The sequence below is a fragment of the Xyrauchen texanus genome, chromosome 33, assembly GCF_025860055.1.
Source record: "Xyrauchen texanus isolate HMW12.3.18 chromosome 33, RBS_HiC_50CHRs, whole genome shotgun sequence".
Lineage (NCBI taxonomy): Eukaryota > Metazoa > Chordata > Actinopteri > Cypriniformes > Catostomidae > Xyrauchen > Xyrauchen texanus.
Window position 1 is genome coordinate 4,114,246 of NC_068308.1, and position 26,970 is coordinate 4,141,215.

Below are 26,970 nucleotides of genomic sequence, written 5' to 3' on the forward strand. Positions count from 1 at the left end.
TAGATTCATCAATGTTACATTAACACCACAAAATGTATTGATTTAGTCCAAACTCAAATTGATTAAGTAAACTTTCATTTTACAAATTTAAATGGATAGAATGCAATAAAATCAAGTTGTGACAAAATGTTCTAGAACTGTGTTGCTTTAGTTCATATTAATTAAGTAAATTATCAAACAGCAAAAATATTTTTTTTAAGTGTATGCTGTAAATGAATGATATGGGGGTTTGCTGGAGTAGGGCAGATCAAGGTGGTGTAAGTTCAGTAACTGAAGGTTAATGGAGATCGATTCAGTCTTCGGACAAGAGAGATATTGCTGAGGAGGAGAGTATTTTATATGCTTTTATCTTTCAGCTGATGTAAGACTATCTCTCTGCCTCTCTCTCTCTCTCTCGCTCTCTCTCTCTCTCTCTCTTTCATTCAGCATACAGAATTAAAGTAATAGTACACCGTTTTGTCTTATGCAAGTATACTATGTAAGTATAGATTTTCCTGACAGTTTTTATAATTTCACCTACTGCATTTTTTTTATACCAGCTGTTTTTTTGGTGTGTGCTAAGCTATATTTTCCTTGCTACACGCAAAACTACATTCATTTAATAATGATCACTTGATATAATATTGGTAGGCTACATTTTAATGAGTAAAGTGAATAATAATTTGATATTGCTCATTGACATCAGTTGTTTATATATTATTTGAAATAAACACAAAACTTTCAGACATAATCCAATATGTCATAAACATAGGCCTGCACAAACAAACACCAAAAGCAAAAAGAAAAGAAAAAACACTTTTTAACTCTCTAAAGAATAATAAAGACACAGTGTAACTAATTAATGGCATAAAATCAATTGGAAAATTAAGCATATTTCAATATTTACATGAGCTGTTTTAGTACTTTGGTCATATGGTATGTCTACTCTTCATAAAATAAAATATTTTGAAATTTCTTCAAAAGCTGAAGCATATAGTGTATTGTAGCTTGTCACACTAGTGTGATAATGTAATATTATAACTGCAATTATTAGGCGTATAGTCTTATTCTATGTATACTATGTATTAGTATGTCTCTTTTGTGTAACTGTGATATCATAGTAATATTTATTGCCGCTTAATAAAAATGCGATTTATCATATTAGGCCACAGTGTGAAATAATGTTACATGTGAGTGCGGTATTAAGTGAAGGGGAGGAGAGGAGAGAGTGGGAGGTGCGGGTGTAAGTCCCGCAGAAGGAGCGTTTCAACATGAATTCCACCCGCAATCTTTGAGCGATACAAGCAGACATCACGGCGCGTCACTCAACCGGACAACATCTAAAGTCTATCCGATCAATGAGCTCTTATTTTCCAATTAAGTAATAATTGTGTCCGCGTTAACGTCTTCTTTGTGACTTTAACCTTTGCCTTGCAGCGGGATGAGGCTGTGAATGTCGCGTTTCGCATCTTTTCGCTCCGGTTGAAGCCGCAGGATTATGTGATTATGTTGGCGATGCGCTGCCTCCTCCTGTGGGCTGCGGTCACCGCGCGACTCGCCGTGACAGGTAAACGTTGAAGCGGGTTCATGATATTAGAGCAAGCTTCATTAATGTATCTATTTATGTATAATATGTGCCAGAAGGAGAAATGTTCATTGAACGGACGCATGTACACGTTTTCTGTCACGAGTATAGCTGTGAATCTCTCTGTAACGTGTCATAATGCCTTGGCCGCAGCCTAGATGGATTGTAGAGGCTGGGGGAATTATTGATTAGAGAAAAATTGGATTAAGCATTAACTTGTTTTTTATTTAATTTAATTTGTTATGTATGTGTTCTGTATTGTAAGGCTGGGGCAGCAGCATCAAGCGGGAAGGAGCGTCGCGAGGACGCGAACTGAACGCGTATGCGGAGGAGCGCACGCAACCTCAACGCCTGCTGCAGCGGACTGACGCGGAGGAGGAGCTGCCGCACGCGCACCTGCGTACACTAGTGAAGACAGATGCTGATGGAGCGCATGTGAGTGACTCTTCATTTTTACATTAAACATCAAATAAAAATAGTTTACTTTTCCGAGACGCGTTTCTGGTATTAAAAATGACGCACCGGTATTGGTGCAAATGTATTCCAATGAAACAAATAAATGTTTCTCTTTCTCCACCTCTATGTCACCAAGCCTTCTTATTTTTCAACCTCTCCTTTGTCATTTAGAGAGCACTTTTCACCATCTAATAATTTCCTGATGGATAAAATCAGGTCTTGTCCTACATTGTTTTATCATTGAATATCTTGTCTCTTTTGATCTTTCACTTGAAAAAAAAATCCCATAACAGCAGCAAAATGTGTTGTCTTAAAAGAGCCCATGAAATTAAAACTGGAGTTGTGTTGCTTTTAGTCAGGACCAGGGGCGTTGCTAGACATACAGCTCTACTGGGGCACAGGCCCCCCATTACTCATATCGCTTTTTTTTTCTTTCTTGAAAGCCTGCTACGTGCAAGAAGTGTGCAACACAATGCACTATACAAACGTCTCTTGCTTAACCCACTATTCCTACAATGCAACAAGTACTGGGAAAGGTAAACATGTAGGTATATTAATCTTTATGAAAATATATATTTAAGTATCTTCAGCATACTGTACATGAACATTCTCAAAATGTTTTATGGCATAACATGCATACACTGCATATGCAAATAACAAAACCGGAGAAAACTTTTGTGCACATTTGCATTCCTCTATATTACACACCAGGAAAACCTCTGTCAAGTAAGTCTGTGGAATTGCATTATCCAACGTTAGGCAAAACGGCCTCAGACAAAACGGCTTTAGACAAAAAGGTCTCAGAATGAGCAGAGAATTGGTCGCTAGGCAGAGTTGGTAGCTAAACTGGCTGAGTTTGGTTGATAGCTTGTGAAAATAGCTTAGCAATCTCTAACTTTATAAATGCTGAAGTGTACTTTCTATAAATCAATAACTAGCTAGCTAACATAATTGGTGTCATTTAAACTGATGTTTGATACTCATTAAGTTTACTTACAACAACAAGTCAAATCAAGCCAAACTATCATCCTTTTTTGTCGCTAGGTAATTAGCACACAGCAGCCATAGTAACTGCCAACTGTTTATGTAGTGTCCTAAACTACCGCTAGCGAAGTAAAATATTGATTTCATATCCAAAAGATTGATTCATTGTTATCATACACAATCAAAGACAGTACTACAGAACACAAAAATGTGTTTATTTTCTCTGCAATTCCAGAGACTTGACAGAGGTTTTCCTGAGACTTGATGCTTTTTCATCTGATGTCTGAAACCTGACTCTGACAGCTGAGGATGTAGTTTGTTTATCATGTAGTTTGTTTACCTCCCTCAAACTCATCTCTCCTTTCTGCTTTCCTGTCCCTGCTTTGTCCAAAGAATTTTTGATGTCCATCTACTGGAGCCAATAATGTTTGAGTCAAAATAAGATCATCTGTATTATTTATAAACTTACTTTAGTTTCATCATGTTTTCATCGCCTACCTCAATTCTGACTTGTGTGCCGACACCTGGGTAATGTTGCACCAGCTGTGCGTAAGTTCTCACGTAGGTTAGGACATAAAGTTCACACTAAGGGCTTAGTAACTACTAGTTAGTTGTTAACTAAGTCAGCTGAACGGACGTGGATTTCTGCGCACATGCATCAGATTTGAGTTTTCGGTTAAACGGTGTTGCTTTTACAAGCGTTGAAACTGCATCGCATTTAGATAGATCCATTTTTTTTTTCAGGATTATCAATCTAAATGAATGCACAGACAAATATAGTAAATTGTTAAAACTCAAACTTGAGATATTACTCGAGCACAGGAGATTTATACTGGGGGTACATGCCCCAGTAAAAGGGGTCTAGTGACGCCCCAGGTCAGGACAGTTCACACTGACAGCATTTTTCAACCGGACGTGTTTCATTTTAAATGAGAATTTGTGACTTGAGGCAACATGAACAGAAGTTGCATTCACATTGGAATTTTCCAGCAAACTCCCAGAGAGCCTTCTGCGTGAATGCTAACAAGAGCCGGAAAACCAGAAAATTTGATCTCGGCACCAGACCCTAACATTGCCTGGTGTGAACAAAGGCAGAGCTGATGCCATGAAGGGTGTGTCATAATGATGATGTAGTTATTGTGCGATGGAGGAAGTTTGTATAGAATATGGACTATGGATATAAAAACAGATGGCTGTTGTACCATTGCATTTCTCAATCCCAATATTGTGTGGATATAAAGTTGTATAAAGTCAATAATTTTTCTCAAATCCGCAGGAACTAACATTTCCATTGTACATATGAGTTCAATTAGTTGAAGCCTGAACATCAATTTCCCACAACTGAGTGGTTGTAGTCCATGGTGAGGGAATCATTTTGGTAAATAAAATGGTGGTAATGGTTACCCAATTTGTGAAATTTGTCTAAAAAAGTGTGGTCTCACGCAGGGAACACATCAAACCTGAAGTGCCATCTGCATGAGCTTCATCTCTTGGGAGGGTTGCACGTTGCAAGTTGTCGATAATAGGCGTGTTATTGTCACTTGCGGTCTGTGCTTACAGCGTGCATAGGCACAGATCCAAAGCATGAGAAATGCGCAAGATATCCCTCATTCATTTTCTTCATGTCATTTCAACATCAACAGATTGGGTGATTACATGAGAGTTGACACATTTTAGTAAGTTGTATTGTATTTTTCAACATACCCTCTTATTTTCTTAAGGGTTTTTTCGTGCCATAGGTAGTAACGATAGAGAGCGTTGCGCACTGCTCTGTTTGAATGGGTAGTTATCTGTCACACATAGCATTAAAGAGCATCAAAACAACATTTATTGTTGTATTTTGTGATAAAATTAATAATTTTTTTCCTCCAAATAATAATAAAAATAGAAAAGAATATTTGTGTGGAGGGGGTTACGATGTTCAATTACAATTTCATCATAGGATAATCGCATCGAATATTGCATTTTTACTCAATATCGTGCAGCCCTATCTCTTGGAATTCGTGGATATTACTTTAAATGAAATTCATGTATAGAATTAGAAATTATAGATCTTTTACACAGTAAACTCTGTGTTGCCAGCTACTGTGCACTTTCTCCTTTTTGCGTTAAATATTAATGAGGGGATCCTTCAACTCCTTTTACTGGAAACACATCAGATACAATACACTTTATATAAAATGACTCATTAGGTTTATAGGTAGGCTAAAGTTTCTGCTTTCTCTTGGTGAAAGCGAACTGTTGGCCATGTGACAAAGTTGTAAAGGACTTTATCCAAATGCACAGTGAAACAATGTAGCAACTACCAATGAGAGTGCAAGAAGTGGAGCTCACTTCTTCTGATACTGTTGGATACTGTGGTCAAGTAATGATGCCTTCTAGCAACCAACAGTATAGTGACTTGATCATCTATTGGTCATCTATGCTAGAGTACTCCTCAAAGTCACATAAACGTTTAGCATATATATCTCTTCTGGGAAAATGGACCAAAAAAATGCTTTCTAGAATGGGAATGCCACTCTACCTTCCTGACTAGCAAACCATGGAGTGCGTCTCATCTTGCTTCCTATGTCATGAATTTGTATATCGTGAACACAAATTCGAGCACGGGCAAGGGTGTTTGTCCACTGATCATTGGGACACTCATGACACATTTTCTCTCTAAATCTCTTTTATGGTGCTGCTGTGCTTCAGTGAACAGTTTCAGATGCAATGTGTTTGGTGTGCGTTATGTATAAACCCTGAATTTTCTTTTTTTTATTGTTGAGGTGCTGGTTCATTTTCTTCCAATTGAATATATAGAGCTGTATTCTAGGGCTTATGTTAGCCAATCATAACAGTGGCTGTTTACATTAAAGTTTAAAAACAAGCATTTCATACAGAGGGCCAGAGACAGGGTGGAAAATGATCATATATTACTAAATTATGACTGTTCTGGTGCATAAAAACGTAATTAAAAAAAGAAGAGTATGTCGTGACCCATTTAAAACTGAGATACTATATTACACATAATCCCATGGTGAAATGAATCAGTTAATTCTCGTGTAGCAAGATACATGATGACATGCTTGTGGGTCTTACTTGCTTACTTGCTTGTGGGTCTTACTTGCTCCTCAAGCAGGCTGCATGCACAAAGCCCAAAGATGAGCAGTGTGTAAGGTGAGTGAGGGCTGAATTTATGCCATTTTTCTTCCTTATTGGTAAACTTCAGTATGCCAAATTGGCTCGCTCAACCACGTACACTACGTTAATTCAAGCCAACAGTGCCTGAAGTTTTTCAAGAAGTTTAAAAATTATCGTGAAGTTATTAGCCGCTCATAAACTGCTCTGCTCCACATAATATCTCTCACTCTCTAGGACAAATTCATTGTTTTGCAAGTCACAAGTAAGTCTCAAGTCTTTGCATTCAAGTCTTAAGTCAAGTCCAAGTCAAGTCCCAAGTCCACCACTTTAAGTGTCAAGTCTTAAACAAGTAATTAGTTCTCTTTGCCCAAATAAATGTCAGATTATTAATTGCTATAGTAATTACACCCTCCATAGTATCAGCACGTTTTAGCACAATGTGTGGACTTTTCAGATGACCCCATACCCACCATAGTAAAAATGTTATACTTTATGTTAAATTAACGATCTGGAACTACATTATGTGACACCATCTGACCAGCTGAAATACAGGACAAATCATGCCCCATACTGATTCAATACGGGATTCCATATTTTACGAGACAGGTAGCAAACCTAACTTCGTTGGTTGCACTGAGCTCTGTGAAACTAAGTAGCTAGTTAGCTAACCCAGCTAACATGTTAAGTTAAATACTACTGAACCATAACCGATGTGTAGCAGATAACCATCTCAACTTACCTCTGTCTGTGGGATTTCAGATGCCTCACAAAATTGGATGTTGTTGATGAAGATTCTGTAATTTTTGAACCAAAGGTTCTACATGTTGCAATCCTTTTGTTGCCTTCGGTATTGTATTCTATATATCCAAATTAAATTACATTTTGTATCATTTTGTCTGTGTCATCTTTGAATACACAATCTTGGTCCTCCTGCTCTCGTGGAAGTTGATTGGTTGGTTCTCTGATTGGTTGAATGTGGAGCGTGAAAATGCAGATTTGAAAATCAATCAAAATGTTTACTGGGGAAATGAATCGTTGATTTGATGCATGTTTTTAAATGTACAACTCTGGTCTTTGGTTTTAGAAGGTATGAAGTCTTTCCAAATCAGAGGGCTTGAGTCAAAATCACGTCGCAGTCATTGTTGTCAAAGTGTAAATTGAGTCACAAGTCTTTGATTATATCGAGAGATAATAATTGCATTCCATGAATATGCAATTGAAACCTTTGTCAGACCATAGAGCAGAGAGAGAATTGGCACTAAGCCCTTTACAGGGAGCTGAAGTGCACATTAAAGGTTATACTTGTAAGTGTATACTTTAATGTGATATCAGTTTCTTGCTGTATAGGAGAGTGCAATATAATTGTTGGGTAAAGATGCCCTTTTGACAGTACTATAATTGGTCTTACTTTTGCTGCTATAGATCCATAGACACTTTGTGAATCGATTATGTTTTGTGTGTCATGAGAAGCGTTAAAGAAATTTATTGTCTTTGAATTTGGGGTCAAATGTTATGGATTCTATATAGAACTTATGGATTACATATGATTATACTAATTATATTATTTAAATACGAATATATACATATATTATAATTATGGCTGTCGATTTAACATGTTATTTAGTGTGATTATATATATGAAAAATAATGAATAAAAAAATTAACGCAATTAATCATGCCACCATCTGTACTTAAATTTCCTAATAAGGAATGTTCCTAACATCAAAGGAATTCTATCTTGATGTACAGCGTCAGCGTTCCAGCTGACTGCCCCCTACAGGCAACATGCCTGGTCAAACCAGCGAGAGCAGTCAGCACAGCTTTCCACAGATGAGCTTTTGCACTTAAAGTCACCTGGACCGAGCACAATGGGATGCAGGAATCTCGAGATGTGTTTAAAACTACATTTAACTTGATACAATATACACTCAATGATAATTTTATTAGGAACACTATGGCCTTAATAAAGTGCCTGACATGATCTTCTGTTGTTGTAGCTCATTCGCCTCAAGGTTCGACGTGTTGTACATTCTGAGATATTATTCTGCTCACTACAGTTGTACGGCGTGGTTGTCTGAGTAACCATAGACTTTCTGACAGCTCGAACCAGTCTGGCCCTTCTCCATTGATCTCTCTCATCAAAAAGCCATTTCTGTCTGCAGTACTGCCGCTCACTGGATGTTTTTTGTTTTTGGCACTATTTTTAGTTAACTCTAGAGTCTCTCTCTCTCTCTCTCTCTCTCTCTCTCTCTCTCTCTCTCTCTCTCTCTCTCTATATATATATATATATATATATATATACACACACACACACACACACACACACCGATGAGCCAAAATATTATGACTATTCACAGGTGAAGCAAATAACATTGATAACAAGGCCACATGTCAAAGTCTGTGTAGATTAGATGGTAAGCGAACAATCAGTTCTCGTAGTCAACGTGTTGAATGCAGGAGAAATGTGCAGGAGGAAAGACCTGAGTGACTTTCACAAGGGCCAAATTGTTATGTTTTAGACAACTGGGTCAGAAAATCTCTGAAATGGCAAAACTTGTTCCTGGTCAGCAGTGGTGAGTACCTTCCGACAGCGGGATGAGGAGAGACAAACCACAAACTTGTTTTGTCTTGGGCGCCCAAGACACATCAATGCACAAGAGCAACGAAGGCTATACCGTCTGGTCCAAACTGACATAAGGTCTACTGTGGCACAAGTCACAGAACATTTTAATGATGGTTACGGGAGGAATGTGTCACAACACAGTGCATCACACCCTGTTGCATATGGGGCTGTGTAGCCGCATATCGAAAGCGCCTACAATGGGCACGCAAGTGCTGGACCTTGGAGCAGTGTAAGATGGTTGCCTGGTCCGATGAGTCCTGTTTTCTTTTACATCATGTGGATGGCTGTGTACGTGTGTGGCGTTTACCCGGGGAAGTGATGGCACCAGGATGATCTGTGGTAAGACGACAAGCCAGAGGCAGTGTGATGTTCTGGGCTATGTTCTGATGGGAAACCCTGGGTCCAGCCATTCTTATGGATGTCAATTGGACACACGCCACCTACCTAAACATTGTTGCAGACCAGGTACACCCCTTCATGTCATTGGTATTCCCTTATGGCAGTGGCCTCTTTCAGCAGGATAAAGCACCCTGCTACACTGCACACATTGTTCAGTAATGGTTTGAGAAACATGATGAAGAGTTCAAGGTGTTTTCCTGGCCTCCAAATTCCCCAGATCTCAATCCGATTGAGCATCTATGGGATGTGCTGGACCAACTAGTCTTGAGGACTTGAAGGATCTGCTGCTAATGTCATGGTGCCAAATACCACAGGACACCTTCAGGGGTCTTGTAGAGTCCATGCTTCGGATGATCTGCGCTGTTTTGGTGGCACGTGGAGGACCAACAGCATATTAGACAGGTGGTCATAATATTTTGGCTCATCTGTGTATATACAGTATATGATGTACTGCATTTGAGGCATTTGGGTCTTTCTCGTATATATTGCTGTGTGGTTAATTGAGATTAATTTGATTAAATCATGTAATTAATTCACTTTAAAATCTTAATCGATTTCATTACATTAATACATTTTTAATGTAGAGTGGTGGTGGTGGTAGTGGGCTAAAGCACATGACTGGTAATCAGAAGGTCACTGGTTCGATCCCACAGCCACCACCATTGCGTCCTTGACAAAGGCACTCAACTCCAGGTTGCTCCGGGGGGATTGTCCATGTAATAAGTGGACTGTAAGTCGCTTTGGATAAAATTTAAATTTAATGTCGTATTAACATTAATACAAGTATTACATTAATATATAATACTATTTATTTTATAATTATATTTTATTTATAACATATGGGTGCATTTATCACCCATATTATAATAGATAAAAATACTAAACAAACTGTAAGTGTTTACAGCAGTCACTGTTCAGTCACTTTTCATTGCACAAATGTAGTGTTTTAACACAAGTTCTAGTGACTTGAAGGCACAATTACATTTGACAAATCTGTTTAAAATGATCCACACTCAACACACTACACTGCACCAAGACCACTGTCATCTTGAGCAGTGTGAAACATAGAATAAAATGTACTAACCTGTTAACAACTGTTCCTGTAAACAATGAATCGATCACTATTTTTATTGGTGAATTTGATATTTATGCTGTAGGTAGTGTTTTGTATCTGCACTTGTGAAGTTGGTATTAATGCACAACTGAATCATCAAACTCCATTAAGAGTAATGTCTAGATCTGAAGAGAAGTGAAGTATGCACAAATCCCATCCAAATATACAGTACGAATGAATCTCACAAGCTTTCATGAACTCCTAACGTGTTGAAGGATCACCTCATTAATAATGAATTAACACAAGGAGGAGAAAGTGCACAGTAAAGAGAGCAGGCAGCGTAGTTTCCTGTGTATAAGAGGAAAGGAGTTGTGGATATAGTCTCATGTAATTATTTAGTTTAATTAGTGGTGAATGGAGAGGAGAAGAGAGGTGGTCTATTTCTTTTCAAACCGATCAGGCTGATTTTCGCATGGCAGATGATAGCAACAATATAGCAATAGAGACATTTGGCAAGAAGGCCCCGCCCAGTTTTCAAAGTTTCTGTCTCAGGACAGAAATCTACACTTCACAATTTTCACGTTAATATTTTGTTATTCGATTGGTAACTTCAACATTTAACAATAAATGAATGCTAATGAGAATGAGTATATATTCATACCTAGTACTGTATACCTAAATATTTCACAGCAACTTCAGAAACCCTATTCACCAAACACTTTGCAAAGCCAAACTTAAAGAGTAATGTGTGTAATGAGAAATGTTTGATTCATTAAAGCATGAAAAACAAGCAGTACTTCACTCCAATCATGTCAAGTTTTTCAGGTACCTTGTCTTGTTCTCTGGGGTTACCTCATCATTATGTTTCTCCCGGGACAACTTTTGTGATGTTATTGTGATCGATTCAGTCTTAAATCCAGAATAATGTTTCCCAACCACTTTAAAGCACACATTCTCATAGGAATTAATTATGAACTATGGTAAGGCCCCATGCTAAACCACGGCCATACGTGTGACGTCAGCATCTATGTGCTAAACAAAACACTCAGAAACAACTTTGCAAACACAACGCCCTGGCAAACTGAGGCTCACACATGCCCTTACATTTAAAAACACTTTCCACTTCGGCCAGAGCTTCTGAGCTTTGGATATCGGTAAGCACAGACCGAGTTTAGCTCAAGAAAAGTCAACCATACTGTTTCCGAATTCACTGTGAGATAAGAGTTTGCAGAGTTTGACAATAGCACATGTTCTAATGCGAATACACCAATAAGCCCCCAAATACATTACTATTTCACAAATATTCAGTGAAATATTCCATTTTAATTGGATGGAACTATTTTTATCAAGACCTATCACTCAGCAGGGTTGCCAAAAATGTGAGTCATGAGAAATGCTCGTTTCAGTGTGTGACGTTTCAGACCACCAAAGCAAATTTACCACCGCAAACGTCAAACTTCAGAGCTCTGAGATATAACAATTTTGCCACGCAACAAAACTTCTCTCAATATCTCAGCGGAGACCACAAAACGCACCCAGAGATTAAATTCTACAGAGACTCGTCTACTTTAAAGTGCTGTGGAAGAAGTCAAACCTCGCAAACTGTTAGATAGCCCCGACATTATAAACAGCACTGAAGAGGTAAAGAGTAACTCATTGATCAACATCAATTACAAGGCATTTTAAAATACACATCATCAACCTTATTAAAATGTATCATATTTATTCTGTAGTAACCCAGTGACAGAAAAGTTATAGTTTCATATTAAATCTATTAGGGGGAACATATTTTTATAGAATTACTTCTCTCAACTGTTCCCTAGAACTGTTAACTGTCTTAGCTATTGATAAAAAGGCAAATATCAATAAAACGTCCATCATATATCTTCTGCAAATATGTGGATATCTAGTTTAAACATTTCATTCACAAACCTCACAAAACTTTCGCAACTCCGTTTTCTTTCAGTGGAGTGATTAAATATATTCATATACTCTTAATCGAGTTTTATAAAAGCCTGGATCAGAACTGTCCCTCTGAACTGGAAGCAGTCAGTAAACTGCTGCTCTCGCTGGATCCGCATGAGTGCGGTATGAGTCATATTCACTGTGTACTGTATGTACTGTGTGTGAATTAGTAAGTCCTGTCTTTTTGTGATAAAATGTGAATGATAATGTGCACATACCATCTGAGGTTATTTCCTTCATATTTTCTGCAATCTTGAATGTATTACAATTTCTTTATGTGCAAACAATTACTAAAATGGAAAGTCTACACAGAAACCAATAAAATGCTTTCTACCATCTAAAATACCAAAAACAGTATTTCTGTTACTATTTTTAAGTTAGTGTTTGAGTGAAAGTTTCAATAAATAGTATACTAAATAAGAGTTAATAATTTTTTTAAAGAATTTATGTCTATATAATTTTACTATTATATTAAAATGTATGATATATCAGCATTTTATCGGCCACCCTGCTCCCTTAATATTGGCATCCGTCATTAAAAAACCCATTTCGGTCTAACTCTAGTCTGGAACTTCGTACATTTTTGACAAGTTCTGGTTTCATTCCTGTTCTAATGATGTCTGGTATTCAACAAACTGGCCCTGTTTGACTTTCAAGAGATGACTTACTGCAAATTATTAAGAGCTTGTTGAAAGGAAAACAATATTTCAGAAGGAAACCAACATTTTCACTAGTCCCATCTCAGAAAAGTGGTCTACTCATGGGTACAGTCAGAATATTTCCAATGTAAACAAGAAATTCAATGTTAATTAGTATCAGCGTATCATTAATTCATTTCATATTCAATTAGGAAATAAAAATTGGAAAAACAAAAAAACACTTGTTATTTCATTATTCATTTGCATAACGAATGAGAAATAAAAATGAGAATATTAAATGAGAAATAGTGATTTGTTTTTCGTAATCTTGATTTAATTCTCAGGTTAAAAATAGGAAATTGGTCAAATAGCCACAGGATTGAATATGAAATGAACGAATGATACATGGATTTACACTGATTAATTATGTCCGTGTACGTTTTGATAGTTTGAATTTCAATTTGATAAAACAAGAAAACAAGGATACGGCTTCATTTCTCTTTTTTGGAGTAATGGGTAGGGTACAAGTTCAATAACACATGTTCATTGTATAGTAATACAAAGTATAATTGAAATCTCTATCCACTCCACACTGTGGGTTGTGCTGGGTTGCACAGCTTCATGTGCATTGAGAGATGATGATAGCTGACAGCTAAATAAAACTAAGTAGACTGAGGGGTAATTTTGTGTGCAGATGCGTGGGACATCAATAGGCTATTTCCAAAACAGACAACTTAGATTTCTTTGCCATTTTGCGGATAGCTTACCATGCTTACACAGAAGAAAGTTGGCATGGACCCCTGTCTAGACCCTGCCCTGGCTAGTACGGTTTGTGTCGCAGGCACTCCTTAGTCCGATTGTTTGATGAGACAGAGATAATATGTAGTTGCAATAAAATTTGAACAGCCGATTGAACATTTTGAGAATCCGTACTGCATTAGCGGTGGACTTTTATTCTGTCGCAAGGATAGAGGAAGAACTGATGAGGGAGCGAGTTGACCAATTAATGACCAAGGGGCGTTTCATGCCTACCCACATGTGCAAATCAAATATTCAAGCTGTTTACCAATTTCCTACCCACAACTCAAATATTAAGAAATCAAGCCGAATTCTTGTTTTTCGAGAGAAAACTAAATATGCGTCATTTTCACATTTCTCCTTATTTCTTTTCAGTTTGAAAATCAAACTATCAAAACATACACAGACCTAATTAATTGCTATTATGTAACTAAGAAACATTGAGCTTGTGGGTGACATTGTACCTTAGCCACCAACAAAGACCATTTTAGGACCCATCAAAAACCCTGGTTGTTCCATATTGTATGGGTGTTTTGAAATTGTGAATGCCAGGTTAATTGGCGTAATTGAGCACAGAGAACCCAGATTATTATTGGCTTTGTAGGATTTGATTAGGTCTTGTTGTAGTGTTAGAAATATACGAAAATAGGACTACTAGTATCAAATACGGGCACCAGTTTCACTGCCACATTAAGGTACCACAGGGACCGGGACTTGAACATTTCGACTGTACATTAACCACTGGCCATTCCAACCAGGTAACAAAAGTTGGCAACCCTGCTATCATCACCATTCATTAATTGAAATGTAGCAATTTATGCTGTGGCACAACTGAATTGTTTGATTTTCCACTGCATCTTAAGGTACAAGAATGATTATTATTTACATTCACATGCATGTGACAGACAGTATATGTACAGCATATGTCACAAAGTTGCAAAACATAATTTGCTGTTGAAAATGAATAAAATGGTTTGTTGCAAAAAAGTGGGGAAAAAAACATTGTTGCCATAATCTGCATATAATTATTTAATTATATCATATTTTAACCTTATACAGTATGACAATAAAAGAGCCAGTGAGTTATCATGGTCACTACAGAAAATACTTTGTTGAATGATTTATCCAGTACAATAAGTGAGTGCGGATGCGCCCCCTCTTGTTGCACTGAAGTAGGTATTTGTTTTCGTGCCTTCGACCGGCAGTATCACAAGCTGATCGCATTTCACACCCACTGCATTCGTCTCCTGTAACCTGGGGTGCTTTATACACCACCTGTCTGTCAAAGGCCATTTTATACCCTCATAACTTTGAGCCACGTCTCCTGACTGCTGGTCAGAGCACACAGTGACCCTTCTTGACCTTCAGCAACAAAAGCCAGAGCCTGAACCATTCTAACCTTGAATAGTGTCTATTATGATCTGTTTTGTGACAGATAGTTTTGACTTAACTATGCACAGATTTGGAAAACAGAGTAAGGCTATTTTACAATACACATTTGGCTGAACAATTAAAAAAAATGTTAGCCATTTTTATCAGTTTTATCATTCCTTTTGTGGAAATGTTTTGACCCAATGTATCGACCAAAATATTTTTCAAAATGCTCTTTAGAATGAGAAAGCCACACCCCTTATACTACCTGCCTTTGACTAGAAATAGTACTTAATTTGTTTCGCCACTGCCCTGAAATAAAAGATGGCAGTGCAGAAGAAATAGCACCTGAACCAGCAAAAAACAGCAGTGAAGAAATATTTGAAGAGAGAGATGAATTAGGGTAGTCAGAGAAGAGGAAAGTGCCAAATTGTCTGTCCTTCACGGCAGTATATATTGTGCCCCTTTTCAGCTTTGATATTTGCATCTTTGAATTGAAATAATCCTTGAAAGTATGTAACTAAAACAACTCATGTTGTATGTGTTCATGTTTCTTACAGCCGATTCATCTGGCACAGATCTCATTCCTGGTGAAGGCCTTCGGCATCTCATTCATTTTAGATCTGGAGCTCAACCAGTATGTACAGAACATATTCACTCACACTACAGGAAATTTGTATGATCCTCATTCACTGTAAGTAGCATATTAATTACATCTGTGTGTGTGTGTTTGCAGCGATCTCTTGTCATCTAACTATGTTGAACGGCACTTTGATGAGGACGGGCAGCCTTTTCAGAGTCTGGTAGGGGGAAATATCACTCCTCTATATTTATGGTTGTGTCCATTTTCTGTGTTAATATCACAATGTTCAAATATATCTAGTAATATTAAAGCACATTTATTGAACCAATTCTTAATTATTGAAGTAGACTACTTAATGTAATCTCTTGAAATAATGTATTATAATAACATTTTAATATTATTTACCATGGTAATATTCTTATCTGTTGTTGTAAATATCACAATGATCACATACAGTATGTTTATAAATTTTTAAAGCATGTTTATTGAACAAATTATTTGTAGTTCCCTTTCAAGTCTGTCACTTCGATGCTGCATCAGTAGCTGATGCTATGGGAAACAACTCCAAGGAGTGACAATCTCTGAAGCCCTATAAAATCACACCAGTCTATTGACATATAAACCTGACTGCAGCGCCATTTCATTAGATGGCCTTTACAGTCCATCCCTGATGCCATAACATTGCAGGCATATAAATGGAGCTCATTAGAATTTTTCTCTTCAATGTCGCTGAACATCTCTCGTGCTCTGGATGCCCGAATCTTCACATTGTCATTGAATCTGCAATCATTAAAAGCGAGTGGATTATTTTCTATCTCCCTCCCTGTGCTCAGACGAACAGCATATCCTTTATCACATCTTTTTTTGAAACATTTTGCATTTTGATTGTTGTTGTGTTTTAATGAGTTCAAACACAAAAATAGCCATTTGCTTGACATCTTTTTCGCATATGTTTTCCACCTTTTGAGCGATATACAGTGCATCTGAAAATTATTCACAACGCTTCAATTTTCCACATTTTGTTTTGTACAGCCTTATTCCAAAATTGATTAAATTCATTATTTTCCTCAAAATTCTACAAACAATACCCCATAATGACAATGTTAAAGAAGTTTGTTTGAAATCTTTGCAAATGTATTAAAAATAATAAATGAAAAAAAAATCACATTTACATAAGTATTCACAACCTTTGCTCTATAATTTGTTGAAACACCTTTGGCACCAATTAAAGCCTCAAGTCTTTTTGTGTATGATGCTACAAGCTTGGCACATCTATTTTTGGGCAGTTTCTCCCATTCTTCTTTGCAGGACCTCTCAAGCTCTATCAGGTTGGTTGGGGAGTGTCTGTGCACAGCCATTTTCAGGTCTCTTCAGAGATGTTCAATCGGGTTCATGTCTGGTCTCTGGCTGGGCCTCTCAAGGACATTCACAGAGTTGTCTCGTAGCCACTCCTTTGTTATCTTGGCTGTGTACTTAGGGTCGTTGTCCTGTTGGAAGATGAACCTTCGTCCCAGTCTGAGGTCCAGAGCGCTCTGGAGAAGGTTTTCATCAAGGATGTCTCTGTACATTGCTACATTCATCTTTCCCTCGATCCTGACTAGTTTCCCAGTTCCTGCAGCTGAAAAACATCCCACAGCACGATGCTGCCACCACCATGCTTCACTGTAGAGATGGTATTGGCCAGGTGATGAGGTTTCCTCCAGACATGATACTTGCCATTCAGGCCAAAGAGATCAATCTTTTTTTCATCAGACCAGAGAATTTTGTTTCTCATGGTCTGAGAGTCCTTCAGGTGCCTTTTGGAAAACTCCAGGTGGGCTGTCATGTGCCTTTTACTGAGGAGTGCCTTCCGTCTAGCCACTCTACCATACAGGCCTGATTGGTGGAGTGCTGCAGAGATGGTTGTTCCTCTGGAAGGTTCTCCTCTCTCCACAGAGAAACGCTAGAGCTCTGTCAGAGTGACCATCGGGTTCTTGGTCACCTCCCTGACTAAGGCCCTTCTCCCCCGATCGCTCAGTTTGGCCAGACAGCCAGTTCTAGGAAGAGTCCCGGAGGTTCCAAACGTCTTTCATTTAATGATGATGGAGGTCACTGTGCTCATTGGGACCTTCAATGCAGCAGACATTTTTCTGTACCCTTCCCCAGATCTGTGCCTCGATACAATCCTGTCTCGGAGGTCTACAGACAATTCCTTGGACTTCATGGCTTGGTTATCTGTGGGACCTTATATAGACAGGTGTGTGCCTTGCCAAATCATGTCCAATCAACTGAATTTATCAGTTCTACAATCAAGTTGTAGAAACATCTCAAGGATGATCAGTGGAAACAGGATGCACCTGAAAATTGAGCTCAATTTTCAAAGGCTGTGAATACTTTTATGTATGTGTGATTTTTTTGTGTTTTATTTTTAATAAATTTGCAAAGATTTCAAACAAACTTCTTTCAAGTTGTCATTATGGGGTATTGTTTGTAGAATTTTGAGGAAAATAATGAATATAATCCATTTTGGAACAAGGCTGTAACATAACAAAATGTGGATAAAGTGAAGCGCTGTGAATACTTTCTGGATGCACTGTATCCCTCTGTCTGCTGGGTGCGAGTGCTGTTTTATATAAAGGCGCTTGTTGAGGCTGATTGCGTTCACTGTGAACACATGAAACTCAAGTCATTTTGCTCTTGACTTGCTTTTGTATTATACTCCTTCTGTGAGAACGGGAAATAAAGCGCAATGATGTGAGGATGATTTTTCGCCGGCCAAGCCTTGCGTGCCACTTCTCCTTCATATCAAGCAGCTTTGCCAATTCAGTACAAGGCTGGGCTGAGCCCACGCTGGCACAGTGCTCACTGAGATTGATTGTTTTAATTTTGACGCATAGAAACTTGAAACTTCAGCTCGCTTTTGTTCTGAAAGCCGAAGCCGCTCCACTCCAGCTATACTCCTTGTGCGGAGGCATACTAGGATGGGATATGGGATATAGAGCATGGAGAGTTGGAGGAGGACTTGTCACGAGCTTATGTCTTGAGTCTCTCCTCTTCCACATCTTAAGCGGTTTCGCCTTTCCAGTATGGCAGTGATGATCTATGTGCTGGCAAGCATGATGCAATTATGTTCAGCGAAGATTATGATGAGGGGGATGCTGATATATCATTGGCATTTATCTCTGTCAGGCCCAATTTCTGTTTGTCACCTGGGCTGAATCCACGCTGACACAGTGCTAGCTGAGATTGATTATGTTTATCGCGAGCAGGGGTGTGCACAGGGGTGTGGCAACAGTGGTCCGAGCAACTGCCTCTTTGCCATTCTGGGCTAAGCTGCCCCTCTGGAGAAAGTCATTTTATTTGCATGCATTTTGCTGATGCTTTTTATCCAGATCAGGGGTCGGGAACCTATGGCTCACGTTAAAAATGGAGGGAGGGAGACTTGTATGAAGTATTAGATTGATATATGACAAGAAATTAGACACAAAGGTGCATATTTGAAGAAGCATGTGTGATTATATTTTGAAGAACCAAATGCGGGTAATTTATGCACTTGTAATTTTGCTCATCTACCCACAACATGTGGGTGACCTGTAAGACCTCTCGGAGTGACACATGATGTTAGACACAAGTGTCGAATTTGCTGTATGTTCAGAGGCGTGCGGGACACTGTCTCGTGGAACACGTTCATGTAAAGAGTTTCTCTCAGTTTCATTCGTCGGAAAACTGTTTGCAAGAATATTGTCGTCTATGAGAATGCAGCAAATGATCTCCGGTCATCTCATGAGGTGTTCAAATTTTAGTTTGCTTTATTTCCACGGAGCAGTTCGCTCTTACACATTGTTAACGCAACTCTGCAGGTTCAGTAATACATCAAGAAACAAAGACGAAAGTGATTAAATCATAACTTAAAGCAACACCTTCAACCTAAAATGTAGATCTATTTTATTTTCTTTAGGCAGCATTAACTGTATTACTTAAACGCAATACAAACACATTCGATAAGAACACTCATTTGGCAGCATTATTTTGGGAACACAAGGGAATTTATTAGGCTTATTTATTATGATGAACATTATAATTATCTTTACATTTATACTTGTGTTTAGTTCTTAATTTGTAGGTTATTAGTCAGCTGGTGTCATGACGGATGCTTACATGATGACAAAAGGGGCCATTGGAGATGGTTAATGTTTGGAGTTGCGGAGGTGGTTATATAAGATTCTTTAATCACATTGCTTTTTTTTTTTACGGTTTAATTAAAAAAAAAATTATTTAAAAGCAAAATCAATTAAGTAAAAAAATTCACCGACCCTCGGCAGGGGTGTTGAGGATATAATTGGATATCGTGATATCATTTAAGCCGATTATCTTTCAAATATTTTTTACATATCGACCAGAGCTGGAAGTGAACTTTTTATGAACAAATGTAAAATGAAGTAATTTCATGGAGACCCGCACAAACACGTGTACTCAATTCTATATTGCAACATGTTAATTTTAATTGTTGCATATTTGTTTGTTTTTGTGTTTTTGAGTAGTCTATGGGCATAATAAATGTTTTTTTATTGAAAACTTAAATAAATTGTAAATTATTAATTTTTGCAATGGCTCTCAACCAAAAATATAAAAATTGGCTCATTAGTGAAAAAAATTTCCCAACCCCTGATCCAGAGCATCAAAGCAATTTATATATGGTGAAGAGTGTAAAACACTGTCTGCATGATTTTATTCTAATAATAATAATAATAATAATAAATAATCCTTACATTTATATAGCACTTTTCTAGACACTCAAAGCGCTTTACATATTATACGGGGAATCTCCTCACTGTCAGTGAGCAGCATCCACATGGATGATGCGAAGGCACCCATAGTGCACCAAAATGCCCACCACACACTAGGTTTTGGTGGAGAGTAGAGTGATTTAGTCAATTCAGGAATGGAGATTATTAGAAGGCCATGACAGATAGGGGCCAACAGGGGGAATCTGGTCAGGACCCCTACTTTTTATGAGAAGTGCCTTGGAATTTTTAATGACCACAGGGAGTCAGGACCTCAGTTTAACGTCTCATCTGAAAGGCGGTTTATTGTTGGTTTCTGTAAACATTTGCTTGATAACTGCCTTGGACTGTCATGTCGATAGTGTCTCTGTTGCAGGTCAGCAGATCAAGAGCAATGGGGGAGGGGTCCTAAGTGCTGACAGTGCCACTACCGACATGACAATGCTTGACACTTGAGTGGGTCAAAATGCGTAAAAGACAAGCATTAGTTCATAAGGTGAACGGTCTTATCATAAAGCTTGCTGAATGGGACAGAAAATGGAGCACCGACAATATGAGGAAGATTTGTTGCAGGCTTGAGCCTTGTGTCTCTCCTCCTGTTCAGTGCGCCCATGACGATTTGCGGTGCGCACCGCCATACGCGCTAAGGTGTGACACTTCTCCTGATTTCCCCCAGCCTGGAGGAAAACAAGATAAGTGGCCTGTGTGATGGTCTCTTTCAGTGCCTGTTTTTCTGTTGTTGTTTATGTGTCAGAACACTGCTATTACGCAACAGGGGGATTTAAGACATATAGAGTGCTTTCTTCAGGCCAGGCCAGATAAAGTGGCCTTCTTGCTTCCCCTTTCATGTTTAGGTAGCCCCTTGTCGCAGGCCATTCTTGAGATTCGCCTTCGAGGGGAATGCATATCAGTTCAAATTAAAAATCTGCTTATTCCTGACTCCCCTCACATTTAGGAAATGTGTCTATGTGACAAATGCTCCACTGTGGCGTAGTGCTGTCCATGTAGTGAACTACCTTGACAATTGTTTGCTTTTAGCACAATCCAAGGAACAAGCGGACAAGCACTGGGATCTGCTGCTTGCACATTTGAGTCTCAAAGTAAATTGGGCAAAAAGTTTGTTGGTGTCCAGTCGGTAAGTTTCTTTCTTGGAATTAGACTCGACTCGTTGGCCATGTTCGTGCGTCTGACCAACGAAAGCACTTATTCTGTACTCCGGTGCTTGATAAGTTTAAGCTGGGTGTAGCCCTACAGCTGTGACTGTTTCAGTTGGTTTTGGGTTTGACAGCCGCCATGGCCGCTGTAACCCTTCTGGGTTTATTAAATATGAGGCCTCTCCAATGTTTGGTCAACAACATCGAGAGTCCCTCATCACATGTGGCGACATGGTCAACTGACACACCATTGTTAGTTCCTCTAGCTATGAGGAGAACACCCACATTCTATGAGAAGGCCTTTGTGCTCAGCCAAGTGGCCAGACACAAAGTTGTCACGACAGACACATCCGTCACAGGGCTGTAAGCCCTGTGCAATGGTTGTCAGGTCTTTCGCACCTGTACTACGGCTTAGGTGAAGAGTGTGTTCTTAGAGGATTTGCCTTGCTGCAGGCTGGGCTTCCTGTTATACCTTTGCCAGGTTTTAGAAGACTTTGATGTCAACTTTGATGTCTCTTATCAATATCTAACAGATACTGCAGCTTAAAATATAAATATCTGGGCATTGTACCAGATATCAACCAGTTGTCATTCAAGTCTCATTTCGATTACATTGTTTTTAAACTAAAAACACATTTTGGTTTGTATTTCAGAAATAAATTGCCCTTTTCTGTTAGTGCCAGAAAGTACCTAGTGTCTGCAACTTTCCTACCCATATGTGATAATTGTAATTTATTTTACAGTACATGCATTTCCCAGGGAAATATTTTAAAAGTCTCTACACTCTTTTTCATTGCAAATTACATTTAACTACTGGTTGTGGTTATCAAACATGTGGCTGTATATGCCAAAGCCGAGCTGCTTCTGGACATACTAAGGCACTCACATTGGTAGCTGTTTCAATTTATAAATAAATTTGTGACCTTCACATGCATTTACTTATCATCTAATATCGTTTTACAAAAAAATTAACAACAAAATGTTGAACTTACTGTTTCCCATGGATGGGAAATGGGTAAAAATGGTTTTACTTTAATATCCTAACAACATGGAACTTTGCTTCCCCCATTGGCTGAATTTATGGCACTTGTAAATGACCTTGAGTATAGTCAAGTTGGAAATTGTCTCTGTGATATTTGACTGCAGATGCTTATGCTTTTGTTTTATCCTCTGCTTGATTTATGTAACATTTAGGTTACTTTTCTTTTTTTTTTTTTGGTCTGTTACATGTTACCTTGTCATTGTGTTCCTTGCTGCTTTCTTGGCCAGGTCACTCTTGTAAAATGATATATCCGTAAGTTTTATCCTGATTAAACCACTTTAGAACACTTTAGCTTCTCTATAGCAACCCGCTGAAAACCACTCAGAACACCGTAGCAACTGAATAGCAATGTCCCGGCAACCACCCAGAAGACCTTAGCATCATGGAGCAAGTTATACATAATCTGATATCTGACACAAAGCAATCTCTTACCATCATGTGTTACAGACATTGGAAGTGTGATTGATGAATATTAATGAGAAAATGTTGCCATGTTAACTGTCATATTTAAGAATTGTTAATTATATAATAATTTCACTTTGATGCAGATTATGTTGTATGTGAGATGTTTTTTTTATTAGCATTAAAGAGATTGAACATTCTTTTACTCGCCCTTATGTTGTTCGGAAACTGTCTGACTTTCTTTCTTCGGTAGAACACAAAAGGAGATGTTAGGCAGAATGTTAGCCTAAGTCACCACTCACTCTTACTGTATGGCAAAAAGATGCCATGAAAGTGAGTGACACTAACATAGTGCTTAACATTTTCTTTTTGTGTTTCACAAGTATTAATAATGGTTTTTGTGAGTAATTGTGATGTTTTAATTTTAACTCAAGTATTAATAATTGTTTTTTATGCTCAGGGTGGAGAGCACTGTTACTATCATGGTCATGTAAGAGGTGTTCAGAGGTCATGGGCGGCAATTTCCACCTGCCACGGCCTTCAGTGAGGAACAACTCTTTATCTGCACAAATCATGCTGTCCAGGATAACATTAGACACCTCTCTCTCTCTCTCACACACACACACACACACACACACACACACACACACACACACACACACACACACACACACACACACACACACACACACACACTCTCTATCTCTCTCTCACACACAAACAAACACACTCACACACATGTTGATGCAGCTATCATTATGAGGACTCTCTATAGACATAATGATTTTTATACTGTACGAACTATAGATTCTATTATGTTTTTTAAGCGATTTGAATTAAGGGGACACTAGAAATGTCCTAATAAACCACATTTATTGCATAATACCCTTGTAATTACCATTTTGTAACCTAAAACAAGTCTTGGCTGTATTCACGCAAGTATTACCATGTATCTTTGGACATGTACCATGGTAATAACATGGATTTTGAACATGTTACATGATTCCATGTTTGATAGTATAATACTGTTTTATTCTGTTTTTTTATTTTTTTACATTTACAGTATCTTGGTTGTAACATGGTTATTTTAGATGTACCATGATAAAATCATGTTTTATCCGACATATACCTTTATAGTAATATGATTTTTTTTTTTTTTAAGTACTTTGGAGTACCATGTTTTATGCAATGATAAATGAATAGGGTAAACATTTGATCCCACGATATATGTCAAGTACAATGTTATTACCATGTAATGCCATCACTGTACCATTGTACCACCACTCTACTTTCTTTCAGGAAATCCTATATTTCTTTTTTTTTTTGTATGAAATGTTATTCTGTTTGGATCAAATGAGACAGACAACTAAGCCAAGATTTTGCTCTTTGACTAAACAATTAATAATATTTTATAAATATACTTTCAACTCATACATTGCACTCATTGTGAGGTTGAGGAGAGTCCCTGTTCATTGTGTAAAGCACATTGAGTGTAGTGTCTGAAAAGCACTATATAAATGTCATTCATTCGTTCATTGGAATCTTCATGTTTGAAGACTACATTGAGATGTTGTTGTGTCTACAGAGGGATGTTCTTTGATGGAAACTTCTCATATGGCATCGAGCCAGAGCACAACAGCCACTCGAAGGTGAGTTCTGGTGAAAGTTAGTATGCATCTAAAATATTCATCTCTAATTGTCTCATGATCTGTCACTCAATCTGTCTGTCTGTCTGCCATGTGGAAAAATCAACAGATACACAATCCTGTTAAACGAGACACAGAGCAGAATATTAGTGACAGAAATATATGTGACGAACAAGTTACAGTGATTGACAGGTGAATTAGCTAACGGCTGTATGTGGGATGAGGTGATGAGCAGGAGGAGAGATGTGAGAGAGATTGAGTGAGAAACACACGAGACAGAGCAGATTAAAGTGTTCTATTAACAGCTCTGCATTATCATATTAAGACCTGCCAAGAACATGTGCAGCTCATATTTCATCCGAAAATAAGAGACAAATTAGAAATTATATTTTGAATAAAGAAAATGAAACCTGTTTTGAGCACCATTAAGATTTTTTGTGATTGATGCCATTGCTCTATCACATTGGGAGGCTGAACCCTCTCCACTGGATGAATGGTTCTTCCCGATCCACTGTAATCAAGCATTACATTGTCTGGGGCTATTCTTTCCCCAGCTGCAACTGGGGAAGACATGACACTCACCATACTCATCGAGAACTCATGTCTCCGGTGCAGTGGCTTTCACATCTCTGGATCGAGTTTAGCTTAGAGAACTACCAAGTAGATAAAGGTCTTGGATGAGAACTGTCCAGACCCCAATCCTTACGTCCAGCCAAACAGAGTGCTGCCAGTGATAACCAAGTTTCTTCCTGTAAACGGGTGTCAGAGCCACCGGCGATGAAGCAACCTCAGCAGCCTGGACCCAAGTGGAAGGTGATGCTTCCTGGACCTCGTCCCAGCAGTAAAATTCCTTCTGGGTGGGCCAAGGGTTCCTGAATGTTTGGCACCTACGAAGCAGGGTTCTATACACATGGAAGGGGTAGAACACTTCTCTGTGTCCACGCAACATATCCAGAGGGTGTGCGGTGCTCAAACCTCAGCCCTGTGTCCTCAGCCTGTGAGGCACGGACATGTAAGCACAGGAATCTGTTGCTCACACATTTGGAGAAGTTGGGCCTTGGGGTCAAATGGAAAATGGGTCAAGTGGGTCAAATGGTCCCCAGTTATCAATTTTCCCTCCTAGGAATGAAACTTGACTCGGTAGCCATGTTGGCGCACCAAACCTGTTAATGCGTTCAGTCCACGAGATGACTGTATACATTAAATGATCACACACGGGGTGGCTGTATGCCTTAGAATGGCAACTATCTTCAGTTTGGTGTTCCTCCTGAAGTGAGGACCCAATGCATTGCCTTATGCAGACAAAACTCTGCTTTCTGCAAGAGCGGTTGGTTGTAGGACTCACTCCCCCCTGTTCAAAGTATAAGTCACTGCAAAATCAACAACTCATTACCTCCTAGGGCTTGTCTTTAGGCAAACATCAATTGGTTAGCAGATGTATGCATGGTGCGAGACATCTAAGACACTTTAGCTTGCTACCATCCTCGTCTGAGAATTAGCGCTGATGCTGAACATGATTACGGGTTCCCTGTTTGAGCCATTAGAGGTTGTAAGCTTATGCATACTCCCTTTGAAGACTGTGCTGCCACTTGCTTTTTCATCAGTCAAACGGGTCGGGGACCTTCAGGCCTTTTCTGTCAGCAACTCTTGTTTAGACCAGGCCTTTCAAAAGCCATTGTCAAGCTTAGAGGGGGTTATGTGCCCAAAGTACTGGGTCTGTCACTAAAAGATATATGTTTGGGTCTAGGTTGGGCTTCCACTAACACCTTTGCCAGCTTTTTATTACATGCATTATCTTTCCTTTCTTCTCAGAATTTCACTGAAAAAGAGGGTTGGCTGTTCAATGTTCACTAACCAGTTGGTTAGTTTCGTTGTATTAGGTGTAAAGTAAAAAACAATGGTCTCTCTATTTCCACTGGTGTGCATGAGAGCACTACCCTGTTGGCTAATGTCAATGTACCAAAGCCCTTGGGCAGGTGCTTGCAGTAGCAAGCCATTATGGTACTGTATATGACTCCCACAGTGTCAGCTATTAATTCAGCATTGCAGTAACCAACTTGAATGGGAATGTCTCACTTACTGATGTAACATTGGTTTCCTGAAATAAGGAAACTAAACACTGTGTAGCTGTGCCGCACTACAGATTTTTCGCTGTTAAGGGACCAAGAGATGCATTCTTGTTCCTTCAGTCGGACAAAACCTGATGGTGTAGTGCTGTACTCTGGCTTATACATGCAATGAGACATACATAGGGTGGAGCACCAAGCATCACCAGCCAATCAAATTGCTGTGAGGATATAGGGTTTCAAGGTCAACGGCCCTAGGAGGAGCTCCCAGAGCATCAGCTACTGACGCAGCATTTTGTTCCCTCTTTTCAGGGAATGAAGACATTAGAGACAATAGAT

At 38.7% G+C, this 26,970-nt stretch overlaps 1 protein-coding gene across 2 annotated transcripts in view; it reads left to right on the forward strand.

Moving 5' to 3' along the window:
• The first annotated feature begins 1,258 nt into the window (after positions 1-1,258).
• The window catches only part of adam11 (ADAM metallopeptidase domain 11), a 95,037-nt gene continuing 69,325 nt past the window's right edge, over positions 1,259-26,970 (forward strand). The window contains exons 1-6 of one of the 2 annotated variants that reach the window (XM_052102978.1): positions 1,259-1,546; positions 1,830-1,999; positions 15,536-15,612; positions 15,712-15,778; positions 23,380-23,462; positions 24,505-24,568. In XM_052102978.1, coding sequence (XP_051958938.1) covers positions 1,486-1,546; positions 1,830-1,999; positions 15,536-15,612; positions 15,712-15,778; positions 23,380-23,462; positions 24,505-24,568 — 522 coding nt within the window. In that variant the 5' untranslated portion in view covers positions 1,259-1,485. The remainder of the gene's footprint in view (positions 1,547-1,829; positions 2,000-15,535; positions 15,613-15,711; positions 15,779-23,379; positions 23,463-24,504; positions 24,569-26,970) is intronic. The other variant, XM_052102979.1, reaches the window with a different exon arrangement.